This window comes from Montipora capricornis, chromosome 13 (genome assembly GCF_036669925.1).
Source record: "Montipora capricornis isolate CH-2021 chromosome 13, ASM3666992v2, whole genome shotgun sequence".
Taxonomy (NCBI): Eukaryota; Metazoa; Cnidaria; class Anthozoa; order Scleractinia; family Acroporidae; genus Montipora; species Montipora capricornis.
In genome coordinates this window covers 37,110,301-37,130,300 of record NC_090895.1, presented here as the reverse complement: position 1 = coordinate 37,130,300, position 20,000 = coordinate 37,110,301, and the positions used below count along the sequence as shown (strand labels likewise).

Genomic DNA, 20,000 nt, shown 5'->3' with positions numbered 1-20,000 from the left:
CACATGGAAAAAGGAAATCACCAAGAACTCCACGAAAATGGGTAAGAACAAGTTTTTCTTTCATTTGGCAAGCTATTTATAGCTAGCCATAAACTCGATCATGCATTAACAACACAGATACTAATTTTGTTTCCTAAATCAACAGTAATTATCAATTCAATAATTGTGCTATCAATAGTTTTTATGCCTGTCGTCTTATCGGGTTTCTTATCTCCAAAGAGTCAGGGACAGAAACCTCTGCTGTAGCTTGTTGTTAATTAAGCTTACCTAAATTAATTAAGATGTCCAGCTGTTGTCAGCGGAACGTACATAAGCTTACATTAGAAACTGTTAAATGCTAATATACAACCGTAGCTAATTTATTTTGGGCAACGACCATTCACTCAAAACAGACTTTTCAACATTATTTCCGAAAAGATTTCTATCATTCGGTGAATCGACAAGTACATTGCATGTATCGTCTTCGTGACGTTGTGAATCATTCTGACGGTATTTATACAATGAAGGTTTTTTTCGTCGCCACAAAATCACCTTAGAGACACAGGGTCTTGACCCTCTCGTTTCTAGCCATCAAAGAACTTGTCTTTGCCGACTTTGTTGTGCAGTTGCGTAGATTTTATCTTAGCTAGCTCCCCCAAAGAATCGTATATCACTCCTTGAAACCCTTGATGTCTCGTCATCGAACCTGCACTTAAAATACAATACTTTTTAACCACAATGGCTAATTGACTTAGTATTTATGATTCAACAAACAGAGAACAAAACATGATAGCATAACCAATCTTATTCAAAATTTGATGTCCAAATTTTACGGCAGGCTAATAGTCCCTCACCACACAATTACCCCATAACTATATTTGAGCCTCTTACACACAAATTTCATTAGCTTTGAAGTTGCTTGCTGTTGAATTAACCCAGCTTTAATGGTTATGTTATGCTGCCCCATTAAAGTTATTTCCCTGGATATATCAAGACTAAAGACACTTGTCGTCTAGTCAATTAACTTCCTCTAAAAATACCAAGCTTGTGTAATCACTCCTTTTAGGGACAGTGAACAATGCATTGTTTATGAATCAACAAACAAATAGCACAACATGCTCAAGCTTGCAACAACAATGTTGTTAACAATGTGCATAAAAGTTGTAAAGTTCATTTGATGTTTAAAAGAAGAACAGTACCCTAATTATTATTTTCATCTGGAAATTCAATCACTATGATTATACATTTTAATCCGTTTATAGCAAAGGCATTTCCTAAATTCTGAAGTTTATTCTATCTATTATGCAATTGGATCTCACTCTTATGGTTGAAATTGGATTTTAAGGTACATTTATCCCCCTAAAGAATTTCCAGAGTCATGTTTTGGCACTAGCTTTTAGGTACAAAACTTTAGTTACTTAGCATGAGCATGATTTTAATTTAGCTGTAGCTTCCTTTCTTCGTTTTACTCATTGTGATACAAAATGGCCCATCTGTTAGGGTAAGTATACTTTGCAATATGAGAATTACTTCATTTACAAACATTACTTGAAATGAAGCTAAGAGTAAAAAAAGATCTTAGACAACACTGACTTGAATATTGTAAGCTACTCATTCATCATCATTAGCATTCAGTGTACAAGTTAACTGACATTTTTGTTGCCTAAGGTATTTAAAGGAAAAAATATTGAAAACTTGAAACATTATGTAAGCAGTAAACCAGGAGAAATTTGTACATATCAGATAAACAGGCACCATTACCTTTGGAGTTGAGTAAGTAATATACATGTATACAATATGAGTGGCAGATCTGTATCACATTTACAAAACTCAAGGCAAAGCTGAGAGTTTGTAAATGTGATACAGATCTTACTTGCAATTCATATTGTATATGACTTATTAAACATCAGCATTTTTAAAGTGTTAATGACTCATTGTGCAATTCAAGACATTTTAATAGGGAAAATCAAAAGAAACGTTTATGTAAATTAAGAGAAATCTGTATAAGATATACATGTAGATATTGATTAATAAAACATTTCTTTTGTTTTCCCATCATAAATTGTTAGTGAGTTTTATAAAGCTAAATACACTGCATTTAGTATTAAAGCTTTATTCAGCTACTTTTTCCCTTAAATATTGAAGTAAGTAAAGACATAGTTATTATGATCTCAAACCTAATTAAGATTCATTTTGAAGGTGACAAAAGTTGGTTTAATTCTATTGAAACCAAGCCCTAACTTCATCTTTATTGAAACAGTTGCTATTTTGTTGATGTATTTCTTTTTTTCAGTTGACCAGAGACTTTATGCTTGTTGAACACAAATAGTAATTGGCATTGATCCTAGATAACCTAAGTTCAATTATCTTTATTGACTGACAAATTCATATTTAGGACGGTGCCTACTAATTCCAAGTTATGTTTGCGTGGGTTACTTTATATGCAGGAAAAGCAGATCTTCACAAGTGTTATTGAAATTCAAAAAGAAAATTGCAGGTAACCACACATTTTTCGAAGATAATTAATCAACAATGTTTGTAAAAAGCTTTAAAATACAAAGCAATGTATGGCATAGACCGAATGCATAAATGGCGGGCAAAAAAATGTTCTTTTGTTTATGTGCTAACTAGATTCACTAGCCTCGTTTGCATGGACAAAATACAAAAGAAATGTTGCTTGAGAGCGAGGCTAGTGAGTCTAATCAGCACATAAACAAAAGAATACATTTTTGGCCGCTATTTATGCGTTGGGTCTATTATTTTCCAAATTGAAGCTTAATTATCTCTGAAAAATGCGTGGTTACCCCCAATTTTCTTTTTGGATACCAAGATCACTTGCTAAGTTCTGCTTTCTCCGCATACATGTAGTTTTGAACCGCACAAAAATATCCCTGTATTAATAAGCATCAGCCATAGGAAATCCGAGTATCTCGAGATATGCAGAACGTATGCGCAATTACAATACTAGGCACCGTCCTTAAGTCTTCGACATACATACACGAATGCACTGTAAATACTAGGGATGAAAGCTGATATTTCAGGGTCATAAGATATGCTTCTCAATTAATTAGAGCATTCTTGAAAACATGAAGGAGTCCCTAAAGACCTCAGTGAACTGTGTCCGTGCATTTCAAGATGAACTTGATGAAATAAGTTTATTTGTGCATGAATTTTTGTTAATTTTAGCATGTCAAACTGGTGCTTTATATCTAATCAGATTCAATGTGTGTAAAATGTTCTTGTAGCTACAATAAGCGCCAAAAGGGTTGAAACACTTTCCCTTTTAAGGAATCTTGGACAAATCCCTCCCCCAAAGTCTTTCCATTTAACCCCCTCCCCCCCAAAACAATGTTGTTTTCTTATCGCCAACTCTTCCTTTTTCCGTTACCAACATTGAAGTGGGGAGGAGGGGGAAGAGGGGGGACTGCAAGAGGAAAATGTAACATTAAGTTGATTTTTCCCCAACTGTTGTTTTCCCAGTTCAGTGTCTCAACTATTTTTGTCGCTAATTATTGTAGCTGTTATGGCTTTGTTATCGTGCAAACTATATATAATCAAAATTAATGAAACTATGGATGTTTAAGGTGTATTGTGGAAACTAGTTGCTAGGAGACAGGCAATAGGACAACTAACTTGATACGGTAAATAATTATTGACCACTGTAGAGAATTTGAAAGGTGACATTTTTAGCTTAAGTTAGCCCTTCATCAGAGCCTAAGTGACAGGCACTAAAGTGATAGAGTGGGAGTTGTGTGTTGGAGAGGATTAGTGAAGTGTCCCATCCCTTCAAACACACAACCACACATACCCTGCTCCATTTCTTCATAGTCAGCGGCATGCAGGCTATTGATAATTTGGAAAAACGTGTGAAAAAAAAATGTAATGTAATTGCTCTTATCTTGCCACTAGACTTGTGAGAGGAGTACCGTTCTATGATAGCAGGGAAGGCAGTCCTGAATTCCACAGAAAGCCAGAATCCAGAGAAAATACAAAACAAATGCGTCCACAGAGTTGGTATGGTTCACAAGTCACAGACAGAAAACACAAAGACAGACCTCAAAGTATCCATGAAATTTCCATGGATCGTGATAAAGAGAAAAACAGCTTTGATCATGGCAATGAATTTCTTAGGGGCAATGCCTTCAGAGACAGAAGGCATCGACACTTTGAGTCCTCGAGGTCGCTGTCATCAAGCTACAGCTCACATGTTGGTTCATCAGCAGATGAAGGTGAGGATCATCATGGAGTGTATTCTGCTTATGATATGACCGGAAGGTCACCTTATGGTTCCTTAGTACTCAGACGATACAGTCAATCAAGTTTAAGCTCATCCAGCGCCTCTTGGCAACAGTCCACCAACTCTCTAACCCACCACGCGGTAAAGGGACAGTGGAGGTCTGGGACTGTATTTTCTAGCTCTTCTGATAAAGGTCACGGGCAAACTGCGCACAAAGCTGTTTTCCTGAATAATCCGCCGGAGATTTCCGAGGATTCCTCGACCGGAAACCTGACGCTTATCTCGGAAACACAAGCCAATCAGACTTCAAGAATTCGTGTTCAGGCCCAGCCACACTGGTCACGAAATCATGTTTATGTCCAGGCAACTCCTTGCTCTTCCAGTCACCACACCACTTCAGTTGCTGCAAACCGAACTCATAATCACAGCGTCACAAATTCCACAACTCAGGTTTTCAAGAATGTAGCACATACTCAAGTGTCCTCTTCACACCCACAATCGAGTCGAAATGAGAGGACTCGTGAACTAAAGAACGAAGAAACAAGCCATTCTGTAAAAGATTTAGCGAAAAGATTCAACGGGGATAATCAAGATTTCTTCTCTGAATCGTTTCATGAATTTTACGAAATGAACGCGCGAGATCGCAAGAGAGCAAAAGCCCAAACGTGGTCAAAGTCAGCTTATGTACATAGTCCAACAGATCATACTGTGGGAGGGGAGGAAGGGGACGATTGTGACTGCGCACCTCCAAAACCACCCTACCCTCAAACTATTGTAGAGGATTTATCAGTTGTTGAAACAAAATTCGAGGCAAATGTGAGCAGAAGTGAAGCTGACGTTCAGTTGAGATCATCTGACATTAAATACAAATTAGACGCACAGGAACAATTGAAAACTGTTGACGGAAACCCAGATCCTGATGTTGTCGCATCGCATCGGTTGAGTCTTCAGGAACTCATTAAGATACACGAAAATAAAATTGCCAAACATGCACAGAGTGCTAAAGCAACGGCGCACGCGCAGATCTACCTTAAACGCCCCCCGAGCGAAGTCAAGGTGAGGAATCCACAAAGTCCGCAGACATCGCCTTGCGATCTTCAAGAGGATGTAGGGTGGGGTGGATCCAGTCAAACTAGCCACAAACCACCCGGAGTGATGAGCAATGTTGCTGATACCGGTGGACCAGTTTCTACGCTGTTTGAACTCACAAATTTAAAATCTGTCGAGAGAGCTCCTATAAAAGTAGTTGAGGTCACCAAAAAGGATACTGCAACCTCGGAAGTGCGGGAAAAAGTTCCCATCAAATCCAAGAGGCATCGTACCATTGGCGTCGTCGGTTTCCGTCAGCAAATCGATCGTGTTACCAAGGAGAAGGCCGAACAAAAGCCGAAGCGGCACACGGCAATCGGGATTGTAAGCGCTAAGGCTGAGGAGACACCAACTCGTCAGGTTGTAAAAGAGGAAACTGTAGTTGTGAGTCATGCATGTTATAGTTTGGCTGAGGGAGAGGGAGATGATCATGGTATTGAACATAGGGAGACTGTTGACATGTTAAACCATCGGAAAGAGTATGATTTTCACGCAGAAGTGGTCACGAGAAAGGCCTTTCAAGAGGATGGCCTCAGCGATGACGTATTTGAACGCGATAGCAATTCATTAACTTTCGTACGATCGGAACGAATCGCACAACCTCGGCCGGAGTCCGATCATGACCGAGAGCGTCCCTCAAAACGTAATGATGAGCTTCCAAGGAGTGATGCGTTCAGTAGGAATGGCATTGCATCTTCTGACCAACCTGTAAAACCAGTTGAATCCATCAGTACCCAGTCATCAAACTCTGTTTTTCATAAACCGGAGGTTCGAACATGGAGCGTTCCAGTGTCAAACCGAACATACAACCCCCCGAAGCCCTACGTCATTTCAAAAGCAGTGCCAGTAGCCCAGGTGTCTCCAGTTAATCCAGCCATTGATGAATCGTCAAGAAGCAGTCTTAGTAAAGACAACTTCACGGACAGCTCTCCGCTTTCAAGGTCACAGTCGGCGAGAGAAATGTATGAAACCAGACTTGCTTTATGGAATTTGTATCCACCCGACCCGGCTTCTCCCGAAATACATTCAAGTGATACCTCAGGTAACATCTCTGGACAGCAAAAACACATTGACAAACCCGAGCGCAATCGTGTAGGTGCGAGCAAAGCGTTAGAGCTATTCGAACAGACGATGATTCACGACGTGGACACGAAGACCGAACCAAGAGGTCTCAATCGGCAGAACACGGAGGAGTACTACGTTAAATGTATAGAAAAGTTAAAAGCCGAGAATAAAGAATTGATCGCGAAATACGAAGCGGAGAAAAGAGAGCTGAAACAAAAGTACGAAGAGCAAAGAAAAGTCGCTAATGCTTATCAGAAATTGGAGGACAGATATCGGCGAAGAGTGCACGAGCTACAGGAAGCGTTATCGAGCTGCACATGCCAAAGTCCTTTTGTCAATTCAAATCACGTTAATATGTCCCATAATTTGAACAATCGGTAAGTGTCTTTTGTTTGCTTTCCATACAGAGAGAGAACATCTTATTAGCGAGGAACGGCTTCCACAGACGTTGTTGTCGACGACTTTTTCCAGTCGACATCTTAATTGAATTGACAACTGTTAATGTTGGGAATTGCGTCAAATCTTCACTTCCGAAAAAAAATAATTGATAATTTGCACACGCACGGGAGGAAGGAGTTGTCGATAACAAAACGGCCGTGTTTGTCATCGACAACTAAAACAGTTTTCCTTTTGAAAAGGAGTACTACTTTAATTTCGGTTGCTTGATTTTTCTCTATTTGTAGTTGATAACTTGATTCACACTCGCCGCTGATATTTTTTCATCGATACTAAAATTTTGTTTTCGACAACAAGTTATTGATAACTTGCCTCGGCTGTGGAGGCCCTTAAAGATCTAAAACGCGACATGAACAGAAACGTTGAAAAACTTAAATGGCAAGTTCACGTTTAATTTTTTTCGTTATCATTTTCGTTTGTTCAATTCAGGTTTGCTAATTATCAGAACAACACACAGGCTGAATTTGAGGAAACAGTACCGGTGTTGAAGCTTGAAAATTAAATTAACATTGTTATTGACCGAATGCAAGAATGGCCGCCAACAAATTATTCTTTTGTCTTTGTGTTAATTAGCCTACCTAGCCTCGTTTAACAGCCCAAATTCTTTTAATTTTACGCATGTGACCGAGGCTAGTTAGGCTAATTAACACAAAGACAAAAGAATAATTTGTTGGCGGCCATTTTTGAAATCGGTCAATAATAAACTTCATTTAAGTGTCTACTGTATCCAGGGCTGAGTCTCTAACAGGGGACACTACAGAAATGAAATCAAATCAAATCAACTCATATCAAATCGTAGGTTGGTTTTTGAGGAGGGGAAAACTGGAATACTCGGAGAAAAACCTCTCGAAGCAGAGTAGGGAACCAACAAACTCAATTCACATGTTGCCAGCAAGTCTAGGAATCGCCGGAACCTGAGAAACTTCGGTGGGAGTCGCGTGCTCTCACCACTGCGCCATCCCCGCTTCCCCTTAACACGACTTTCGTGCACAAGCGCCCCAGAAAATAGAAAAATATCGCCTTTCTTTCTCCCTCCTTTGCACGCAAGCTGCCCAAATGCATTCGCACTAGCTTTGGTCCATTAGTTGATAAACTCATGAACTGTTGACATTGCTGAATGACCGTATTTAGACTAGAGGACGTCTAAGACATCTTAGACGACTAGTATAAATACGGGAAGTAAGGTGGACGCATTAAACGTCAGACGAATTAAACTTCTCAAGTTAAGTGCGTCTGAGACGTCTAAGCCGTCTAGTATAAAGACGAGACGCACTAAACTGGGACGCACTTAGCAATGAAGTGCACACGGTCTCTTTGGTGATTAAATCTCAGTATCTTTTGAAGAAAATTGTGAATTTGATTTCTAGCCGTCGAAGTTAAGTGCGTCCCGTATTTATATTAGTCGCACTTACGGCCAGACGTTTAATGCGTCTGGACGTCTCAGACGTCCTCTGGTATAAATACGGCCAATGACAATTTAAAAATTGGTTCTTAATGCTTTAACCTGCGGTTCCTGAGTTATGATGAACTATGATAGTTTGTTCCAGACGAGAAAAGAATATAGAATGGAGAAAGAAACATCATGAGACTAATTAGGGCCCTTGAAATACGAATAATTCAACAGTAGCTCTTTAATATAAAATAGGGAGTTTTAGCAAAGACGACGGCTACAGCAACGAAAACGTCAGTCCAAAATATAACTTAGCGCTATCGCAAGTATTTCGCCATTAATCCGTCTTGTTTACATTGTATAATACAGGCGAACTATCCTGTTCCGGTACGAACGGTTTTAATTAAAGTCAAAACTGAAAATGAGCTTTTCATTGTTATATGCTCACGTTGTCGTCAAAACCTAAAATTTGGTGATTTCACGTTGTTGTTTTGTGGAGTACGGCAAAGGAATGCACGGAAATTCGTGTTGCACGTGCAGCACGAGCATTTTTCCTTTTTCAACCAATAATATTCTTGCTTTGTGACGTTGCCGTGGCCGTACCCGTCCTCTTTGCTAAAACTCCCTAGTAACACACGTCACGGAACAACTCAAAGTACTCACACCACGCACGCAAGACACACACACACTAACAAAATGCGATCAAGACAGACTAATACTGAACAAGATAATATTTGTAAAGTGCTTTTTTGAAGGAGGTTTTTGTGCCTTTCTTTGACGCACTCATATCGACATACTATAAATTTAGTCTAAATATTACACCATATTACGCCTTCCCTGTGGTGCAGAGAGCTCTCGCCTTCCACCAATGTGACCAGGGTTCGATTCCTGGACTCGGCGCCATATGTGAGTTGAGTTTGTTGGTTCTCTACTCTGCATCGAGAGCTTTTTCTCCGGGTACAAAAACCAACGTTTGATTCGATTTGCGTTAATTGTTGATTTCAGTTTACAGTGTCCCCAATTAGTGCTTCGTTTTCCTTTTCCTTTTACACGCAGTCCAAATTTGCAGTAAAAGCAAAAAAAAAGTGTAGACGAAAGTAGAGAAAGTAAAGTTGACTGGGTAACAATTTGCCAGACGTTAATGAGCACTTAATGACTGGTCCCAAGGGAAGAGAACAGTGAGTTTTGTTTCCCCGAGACCCTCAATGTTCCCGAGGCGAAGCTTTTTTATGCCCCACAACTGAAAATGAACCAAACTAAATACGAGAATAATCCCCACTAGTTTGTAGATCAAATATCTCAAATACAAATGAGTAACAATTACCTTCAATAGTTTAAACTTTTTTCTCCCATCAGTTGCTGTATTTTTTCCTCACTTCGTACTTGAAAGCGTTTTGTGGCGGCCATGACTTGAAAAAACCTTGAAAGTTACTCAGACTTCCGAATTTGATTGAAAGTCGCGTTGGACGCGCTCACAAATTTGCCGCGCTTTCAAGACGCATGTCCTGATCACGTGCAAGTCAATGCACGCAGAAGTTTGAACCATTTGTTTTTATAATATGATACACTGGGCGATGAAACAGGACGATTAAGTATAAGTTTGACAAAAGCTTACGTGGCGAGATTCCAAACCACCAGAAGACACCGGTTTCCTTTCTATTCACTTTAGTGAAGTCCTTATTCGCCGGATTAATACCTGAATAGGTGACCAACTGGGATATCCCTAGGTGTATTCTTCTGGGAAGCGGGGATCCCTTGGTGTATTCTTGTGGGGAGCGGGGATCCCATGGTGTATTCTTGTGGGTAGCGTGGATGCCGTAGTGGTGGGAACACTTTTCCCGTTGCGTAGATTTGCTTGCCACGTATTAACATGTGTCTTTGACAGTAGACCCGCGAACCAGTAATATAGTAGCTCCAACTGTTTTAATTCTTCTGGTTGGTTCTTTGTCAGAAGTGAGAAGGAAGGAGACAGATCTGCATCGTCGAGCATGAAAGGAATTAAAACAGTGGGGGATCTCGACGAATGGCTGAGTGAACACTCTAAAGAGAGGAATGCATCGAAAAAGAAAAACACAGCAAGTAGGAATAGCCTGATAAGCACTGGGACTTCCTCTGAAATGACTAGCAGCGCGTCGGCCTGGGACGAACTTTACGATAGGCTGCGCGCGACTGGGGAGATCGATGTGGAAAACGGAACTCACGTATGACTTGTCAGCGCATGCACAATGTGGTTGTTGCCCATCATTCGTATATTTCTGTCCCAAGAAGCCGCGAGAGTGATGGTCTACTTATGCGCGGGCGCACAAAGTAGGAAAAAGTAATTTCCTTCGGTTATAAAAAATCATGGATCTTGACTGTGACTACTCGTATTTTGAAGCTGGGCAGAGGTCGTTATTTTCGGTGTTGACAGACAGAATCGGCAAAAAGACTCTGCTTTACGTAATTTAGTGTGCGTTCGATTGACCGTATTCCGGAATAAGAATACATGGAATATAAGTTAGAAATCCTTCGTTTTTACGGAGATTCATATAAAAATTTTCAAACATCCGCTAAAATACTATTTTAAACATATTTTTATTATCCTTGCTGCTTCGAAACGCGCCAAACATACCGTTTTAATCATCACTCCGCGTATTCTTATTCCGGAATAGGGTCAATCGAACGCGCCCTTAGGGTGAGGGTGCAAAAGATAGCCATAATGCACATTAACTAGGCTTCCAGTTTTCGCAATTCCTATGTTTCCAGTGGTTTTTCACTGGGGTTTCAACGTTTCAGTGTTTGCCGTGTCATTTTGAGTAAATTATGGTAATAACGGTTAAAATGTCTGGATTTGATATCCCATTTCCGAATTCTCCTCATCCTCCTTTTGAAGTTGTTCCAAGTGTGAATTTATTTCAGTGATAATTAGTTTTCCTTTTTAAAACCATTTTGCACTACCCTGCTTTGGAGGTTTACTTGATTTCCTCTACACGGATATCTCTCGATGCCGTCCAGAACTTTGGACGAATAATTCAACTCTTAACCGGTTTAAAACCCTTTAAATCCAGTTTGAATTTTGACGCATGCCCAATGGCAGAAGAATGGAAGTGACGTGCCTTTGACGTCATGTCACACATATGTCACGAGTGTCTAATCGGCGTGGGTGGGTGGGTCGTGGGTCGGAGATCCTCCATGTATACGTATACACGCCATGTATACATACTTATATGCTGTTTCAAATGCCCTCTCGCTTAAAGCGGTTTTGTCCGTGATCTCTTTCTAGCGTGTACACCGAGTGACTCTGAAGGGATTATGCCAAAGATGTTACGTTAACATTCTGTCAGTGGTTCACGTTTTATTATTTATTTGTTTCAGGTAGTCCCTGGTTCAATTTCCTGGCGCACTTGTAAAATAGCCAACTGGTTTGCCTCCCGCCAGTTGGGATTCTTAACAATTGTATATGTTCAATGCTCGGAGATATTAGCTACTAGCTACTCTGAAACAAAGTGATTATATTTTATTTTTTTTATTTTACGGTCGCTACGAGGCTGATGCATGACGGCTGATCCTTAGCTTTCGTGAAATCAATAAGTCATGACCAAACATGAACACAAAAATCCCATGAGATGTTTGCTAGAAAATGACTCAAAAGTTCGGTTGCAGCCATGACACAGCTTTTTCGTGTTTCGCAAAAGTTGATCAGTTGTTCTTTTCTTTTACTTGAAATGCTGACAAAAAGCAGTAGATCGTTATATCGAAGTTTTTGGGTAACGTGAGTTCCGTTATTCCATTAGCGTGAGTTCCAGAACAAACAAGCGAGTTCAATAAAGTTTTCTCGTTTTTAATTAATGCATTCATTCTCGGCAAACGCGCACGCCAATGTTAAGCATATACTTTCGAACACTTTCGGTAAAGTTTACCGAAATTGTTTGCCGGACCAGAACGAAAAATGTTTATAGTTAATGGGAGACAGTTTTCCTTTGTTCAAAGTTCCATAAAAGGTGTTCGGGGATAATAATTCGTGAGCGGGTAATTGTAATTGGACCGAGCACTGAGGGAGCTAATATATATCTTTTTTTTTATCTTCAAACAAACCTAACCCACCACCTACGACCCACGACCCACTCACCCACGCCATTTAGCCTCACCCATGCGTCACAGAACATCGAGGAGATCCGAGCAGAGGTTTCCTTTCCATCTCGCTACAGAGGAAAATCAATGGAACCTCTTCCAAGTACGACAACTTCGTACTTGTATTCGCTTTGAAAAAAAGGGCAATAAAATTGTTCTGGTGTGTTTGATGTAGTAACCGTTGTCGTGGGTAACACATCAGGTACAGTTGAAAAGCTATTGATTAGAGGAACGATATAACATCAAGCAGTGCTTTAATGTTCTTTTCCCAGTTACAAGGTTTCACAAGTGTAATAAACCTATTTTGTTACTTGTTTTGCAACTGGAGGCCTAAATCGAGTCAGCTTTAATTTGAGCAAACTACTTTACACGGAAATACAGCGTCAGACCAACTTCCGGTCGAGGAACGTTACAGTATGGATCATACAAGGCGTCCACTCCAAACTGGTTTGCAGGACCGTAGCTGGTGCTGTGGCCGCCTTTACACATACCGTGGCCAATATTCAGTGTGGTATCGCAATCGCAGTTGTCATCATCCATCAAAATGGACTTAACACCGTTTTGTTTTCGGTACATAAACGAGGTTTGTTTCTTTATGGGTGGAGTTCCTTTAAGAACCTCAGGTTGCCATTCATCGGAGCTACCGACGACCCTACCCGCCGGCGTGATACTATGGTCATGAAAAGCCAGCCAGGCCGCATGTGCGACAGCATTGCTAGAACTGAACTTCCAGACGTATTGGTTTCCTGCAGTGTCGATAGCAAGCATTTCTGTGAGGTCTTCATTGGCCCAGGAAGGAAGCCGTCCAAAGCAATACTCGCTGTACGAGTTGCAGTAGCCATAGGGATATTCCAATACGTCAGTCTCCTTAACAGGCCAGATTGCATGAGCGGTCCACCACCAGAATGCGATCCAGTTTCCACCGTGTTTGCACAACGCTAGTTGATGCGTTACCTAAAAGTGAAAGGATTGCTCAGGTCAAAAAGTGGGGCACAGGTGGCTGGAACCAGTTTCACTACTTTTAAGGAGGACTTTTTATTAGAAGGGTTGTCACTACAACACTGTATCACGTAACAGCAATGTTGTAGCCCCATATGAATCATCCATTATTGCTTAACAAAATGCGCCCAATATTATGACGTAATAGGTTACCATGGCAACATGAAAGCTCTCCAAAAACACCCTATTTTTCGTCTTTACTTGCTTATATCTCAAAAATAAACTCGGTGACCCCATTTTTTATTGTAGAATAGTAATTAGCAATTTGAGATAGAACTATAGACCTTATTCATAAATGGCGGTCACATTTATAATTCTTTTGTCCACGTGCAAATTAGCCTACCAAGCCTCATTTTAGAGCAAGAATTCTTTTCAATTCACTGTATGGTATCGAGGCTTGGTAGGCTAATTTGCACTTCGACAAAAGAATTATAAATTGACCGCCATTTATGAATAAGGTCTATCAGCAAAGTTTTAAAAAATTCTTGGGGGCCAATTCAGAGCTACCTTAACTTTTCAAAAAAATCAAGGTAGCCCTTAATTGGCTCCCAAGAGTTTTTAAAACTTTGCTGATATTTCTATCTCAAATTGCTAATTACCATTGGGGGTCACCTAGTTAATTTTTGAGATATAAGCAAGCTTTCATAATGCTATGGTAACCTATGACGTCACGATATTGGGCGCATTTTGTTAAGAAATGTAATTTGCGTTTCATATGGTTGGTTCATAACGTTGCTGTTACGTGATACAGTATAGTAGTTATAACCCATCCAATAAGAAGGTCTCTAAAAGCGGTGAAACTGGTTCCAGCCGCCTTAAGGTCTGCTATTGTATTCATCATCTGTGCGAGAGCAACGACGTAGTTACTGATATACACACCACATCGATCCATCAATCGATTGATCGATCGATTTGATTGATTTTGGTGGTATAGGGTTTGTATTTAAAAGTGCAAGTTGTTGCGTGAGCTAAAATGTATTCATTAAAAATGAACAATTATTTTTAAACAAGGGGATAGTCTTGGCTCGTACTTTGTGAGTCACTTTTCGGTCAATAAATCATTTGTTTAGATTACTCGAATTAAGTATATTAAGAACCTGTTCTTACCGGTTTTGCTATGGAAAAATACAAGGTCAGACCAACGCTCGGACTTGGGGTGTTGCAGCGAGAATCGAACAATGCATCCACGCCAAATCGGTTCGCAGGACCATTTCCTGTCGAAAAATCCTTATAACACATACCGTGGCCTAAGCTTAGTGAAGAAAGGCAATCACAGTTGTCATCGTCAAGGAGAAGAGACTTCACTCCTGCTTGTGGTCGGTACATGAAGGAGTCTTGGTCAACTTTTGGTGCAGTTCCCCTCAAGACTTGAGGATTCCAAGCTCTGCTGTTCTTTATAGAGTTGAAAGGCGTTTCTTTGTGGTCATGGAATGCTTTCCAAGCCGCGTGTGCGGTTGGATTTCCAGATGAGAACCTCCAGAGGTAAACGTTTCCTTCAGTGTCAATAGCAAGCAGTTTGGTTCTGTCTTCATTAGCGTTGGTGGGAAGCCTCCCAAAACAGTAAACATCGAATTCCTGGCATTGTCCATAAGATTTCTCCAACACATCTGTCACTTTAGTTGGCCACTGTGCGTCTTTTGGCCACCACCAAAAAGCTGTCCACTTGTATCCGTATCCTTCAAATGTTAAACGTTGATCAGGAACTTGAAAGTAGAGAGCGAGTCCATTGTCGGGGCTCGGAAGATTACAAACTGGATCATAGAGGAGGTCCACACCTCGAGCATTTGGATCAAAGGTATTACTGCAGATAGTTGCTCCAAGCTGAATGGTGGAGAGGCAATCGCAGTTGTTGTCATCCAGTAGAACCGATTTGACACCACTTCGGTTGAAATAGCTGAAGGAATCCTGATCAACAATGGGAGGTTTGCCTTGCAATACGTCGGGATTCCAAGGTTGTTGATTCAGAGCGGCGCCGAGCGATGTTTCCTTGTGATCATGGAACGCTTTCCACGCTGCCTTAGAGGTCGGATTAGATGAGTTAAAACGCCATTTGTAAACGTTCAGGGAGGAGTCTTTTGCCAACATTGTCGTGGAGTCTTCTTCAAGCCATGCTGGAAGCCTTTGAAAACAAAATGACTCTGTACTAGAACATTTTCCATACGGTTTTTCTAGTACATCCTTTGCGTGTTGGGTTTCACAGACCGACCACTCGATGCCTGCATTCCACCACCAGAACATTCTCCATTTCCCGCCAAAACTATGCAAGTCTGTACGACGAGTGCGATAGTAAAGTGTCAGTCCAATGGTACGAACAGGGCCATGACATCCACTGTCATAGAGTGCGTCAACTCCAAACGTGTTAGCTTTGCTAAAACGCGTGGAATGACCAGCGAGACACATGCCGTGACCAATATTGAGTGATGAAAAACAATCACAGTTGTCATCATCCAACAACAGAGACTTCACTCCGTTTTGATCACGGTACATGAAAGAGTCTTGAGGTCTGGAAGAAGCATTTCCTTTGAGTGCAAGGGGATTCCAAGGTTTCGAGTTCAGGACAGCTTTATGAACAGTTTCGATGTGATCATGAAATGCGAACCAGACTGAATGGGAAACAGGATTTGAGGACGTAAAGTTCCATTTGTAAGCTGTCCCAACAGAATCTACGGCAAGTAACTCAGTTTCATTTTCTTTCAGCCAGCTGGGAAGACGTTGGAAGCAGTAAACATCAAGTGCGTCGCAAGAACCGTATGGACTTCCAAGAACATCAGTTTCTTTCTTTGGCCAGGGTATGCCTCTCTCAAATGAATGAAGGGGTAGTTTCTAAAGAAACTGTGGTGCTGCGTCGGTGGGGAAGTAGTATACAAAAATTTGGTTTTATCAACGGAGTTGATAATGTAAATTTGCCACCGTACAGAGATTCTAAAAGCTGACGTTTCGAGCGTTAGCCCTTCGTCAGAGCGAATCGAGGGATTATGGGTTACGTGTAGTTTTTATAGTAGAGTAGGAGCTACGCTATTGGTGGTAACATGGCAACGTGAAAAATAGGAATATATTAGTTAAATGAAAAGCGTTCGTTAATACCGTGAGGATTAAGGGTGCCGATTTGAAAGATGAATTTTTGTTCCAGATTCTTGCGGCTTTCCGTCGTACCTAGATGTAGGGAAAGGCCGCAGATAGCCATGTGTTTTTTGGAGTGGTTAGGCAGATTAAAATGGCGAGCGACTGGCTTGGATGCATCCTTGTCATTCTTCTCAACATCGCGAAGGTGTTCGCGGAATCGGTCACCTAGTCGTCTACCTGTCTCACCAATGTATAATTTATTGCATAACGTGCAGGTAATGCAATAAATGACATTTGCGGAGGTACATGTGAAACGATCGGTGATCTTAACAGATCGCTTAGGTCCCGATATCTTGCTAGTGTTAACAATGAAAAGACAAGTTTTGCATCGTGAGCGCGCGCATTTGAAAGTGCCGGGTTGCTCGTTAGTTTTGAGCGCGCTTCTAACTAAAAAGTTGCCTACGTTTTTGTCGCGTTTGAATGAAATAAGTGGAGGTTGCGAAAAGATTCTACCAGTCTCGGGATCATTTTGGAGTAATTTAAAATTACTAAGAATGATGCTTTTGACTGCGTGATTATGAGGATGGAAAGTGAGGGTGAATGGAATTCTGTCATTCTTATCTTTTTGTGACGTTTGTAGTGATGACTGTCGATCAAATTGTTGGGCGCGATGATGGCCCGCTTTGACCACAGAGACAGGATAGCCACGTTTTTCGAAGAACTGGCACATCTCCTCTGATTTGCTGGAAAAATCGGAGTCATCACTACATAGACGTCGAAGTCTAAGAAATTGAGAATAAGGGATGGAGTTCTTGACATGTGATGGATGTGACGATGAATACAACAAATAACTGTGTGAATCAGTAGGTTTGTAGTGCACACTAGTACATAGCACGTTGCCTCTAATAGAAACGTTGATATCTAGAAAAGCCAATGAAGTTTCCGAAATTTCCCAGGTATATTTAAGAGCCGGATGAAAAGAGTTGACGGAGGTTATAAATTGATCGAGTTCTTCTCTGCTGAGCTCTGCTGAGATCGAGTTCTTCTAACTGCTCACACAGTTATTTGTTGTATTCATCGTCACATCCATCACATGTCAAGAACTCCATCCCTTATTCTCAATTTCTTAGACTTCGACGTCTATGTAGTGATGACTCCGATTTTTCCAGCAAATCAGAGGAGATGTGCCAGTTCTTCGAAAAACGTGGCTATCCTGTCTCTGTGGTCAAAGCGGGCCATCATCGCGCCCAACAATTTGATCGACAGTCATCACTACAAACGTCACAAAAAGATAAGAATGACAGAATTCCATTCACCCTCACTTTCCATCCTCATAATCACGCAGTCAAAAGCATCATTCTTAGTAATTTTAAATTACTCCAAAATGATCCCGAGACTGGTAGAATCTTTTCGCAACCTCCACTTATTTCATTCAAACGCGACAAAAACGTAGGCAACTTTTTAGTTAGAAGCGCGCTCAAAACTAACGAGCAACCCGGCACTTTCAAATGCGCGCGCTCACGATGCAAAACTTGTCTTTTCATTGTTAACACTAGCAAGATATCGGGACCTAAGCGATCTGTTAAGATCACCGATCGTTTCACATGTACCTCCGCAAATGTCATTTATTGCATTACCTGCACGTTATGCAATAAATTATACATTGGTGAGACAGGTAGACGACTAGGTGACCGATTCCGCGAACACCTTCGCGATGTTGAGAAGAATGACAAGGATGCATCCAAGCCAGTCGCTCGCCATTTTAATCTGCCTAACCACTCCAAAAAACACATGGCTATCTGCGGCCTTTCCCTACATCTAGGTACGACGGAAAGCCGCAAGAATCTGGAACAAAAATTCATCTTTCAAATCGGCACCCTTAATCCTCACGGTATTAACGAACGCTTTTCATTTAACTAATATATTCCTATTTTTCACGTTGCCATGTTACCACCAATAGCGTAGCTCCTACTCTACTATAACGTAACCCATAATCCCTCGATTCGCTCTGACGAATGGCTAACGCTCGAAACGTCAGCTTTTAGAATCTCTGTACGGTGGCAAATTTACATTATCAACTCCGTTGATAAAACCAAATTTTTATGCCTCTCTCATACCACCAAAAAGCTTGCCAGCCTCCACCAAAGTTATCAAGCGTCAGTTGTTTCGACGTGCGAAAGTAAAGTGAGAGACTATAGGCTGGAGAAGGTCCTCGGCAACCTGGATCATACAGTTTGTCGACACCAGACACATTGACTTTGCTATACTGAGAATTGTGACTAGCCTGACACATGCCGTGACCCATACTTAAAGTAGACAGACAGTCACAATTGTCGTCGTCCAGAAGAAAGGACTTTACCCCATTCTGAGCTCTGTACATAAAAGAATCTTGGGTGGCTTTTGGTTTCTTCCCTTCTAGTGTATCTGGATTCCAAGCTTTGTTGTTTACAATCGTTCCACTGGCCGTTTCCTTGTGATCGTGAAGAGCAAGCCAAACTGCGTGAGCGGTTGGGTTCTTCGAGTCAAACTTCCACTGATACACTGTTCCGTCAGAGTCGACTGCAAGGAGTTCAGTGCGATCTTCGTTGGCCCAATTAGGAAGCCTTTGGAAGCAGTAAGGATTCTCTTCTTTACACGTTCCGTAGGCGTTCTTTAGGACATCGGTCGCATCTTCAGGCCAACTCTGCCCTGGAGTCCACCACCAGAATCGTTGCCATGACGAGAACTCATAGGCAAATGTCATGGAAACAGCAAACACCACGATGTAGATCCAAACAACCCCTGTAACAAAATAACATTTTTCTTTTATATCCTATCGAAGACATAATCTGAGGGCAAATCAGTAAACTTATGACCCGTGCTGTGTTTCAAAGACAAGTTACAGACAAGAAAGAAGACGAAGAGATACCTTTTCCTACATTTTCTTACAGAACGCGGCGAACCGTTGACATGAGAAAATGAAATGCAAATACTTTATAAATAAAAATATTACAAACGGCGCGCCATTACATCCTTGTTTTCGTGGTGGTTTTAATCTTTTGTCGTCAAGGTCTAGTATTTCATCGTTTTGCGTTCTTCAGGGAAATCCAATTAGCTTAGAATGAAGTTAATGTGGTAATGTTCGCCACTTTTTTTCTCTCGCCATTACACCCTTGTTTTCCTGGTGGTTTTAATCTTTTGTCGTCAAGGTCTAGTATTTCTTCGTTTTGCGTTCTTCAGGGAAATCCAATTAGCTTAGAATGAAGTTAATGTGGTAATGTTCGCCTCTTTTTTCTTGTTGTTTGGTCTTTTTTCTTTTTCTGTATCGAAGATATGGTTTGTTACATACTTTTTGCCGCTTTAGTCGCTATTTGACGCGGAGGTATTGTAATGTAGGTGTGGAAGCGCAGCAACACAACAAATGAAAACTGGGTCGTCTCATTTTTTTTTCTTGAAAGATCTTTCAACATCATACTTGAACATCACATAATACGAGCTTACCGCGATGGAACGAAATGAATGGTAAGTTTTTCTTTTTATTTAAGTTATGCCCGGTTCATACGTCGTGCTTCTGCTGTGCCGAACCTAATTCAAGAATTGAGTTCGGCAGGAGCACGGCAGAAGTACGGCGTC

The 20,000-nt window shown here is 41.0% G+C and overlaps 1 protein-coding gene and 1 pseudogene across 2 annotated transcripts in view; one reads left to right on the top strand and one right to left on the bottom strand.

Moving 5' to 3' along the window:
- LOC138030308 (uncharacterized) overlaps positions 1 to 12,040 on the top strand; it is a 12,393-nt gene extending 353 nt beyond the window's left edge. Inside the window, exons 1-3 of one of the 2 annotated variants that reach the window (XM_068878211.1) lie at positions 1 to 41; positions 3,889 to 6,747; positions 10,168 to 12,040. The exon at positions 1 to 41 is cut by the window's left edge and continues 353 nt beyond it. In XM_068878211.1, the coding sequence (XP_068734312.1) occupies positions 1 to 41; positions 3,889 to 6,747; positions 10,168 to 10,423 (3,156 nt within the window). In that variant the 3' untranslated portion in view covers positions 10,424 to 12,040. Of the gene's footprint in view, positions 42 to 1,355; positions 1,481 to 3,888; positions 6,748 to 10,167 lie in introns of those variants that run through there. The other variant, XM_068878212.1, reaches the window with a different exon arrangement.
- Positions 12,041 to 12,563: 523 nt separating this feature from the next.
- LOC138030312 (uncharacterized) lies at positions 12,564 to 19,575 on the bottom strand (annotated as a pseudogene).
- Between the last annotated feature and the right edge of the window lie 425 nt (positions 19,576 to 20,000).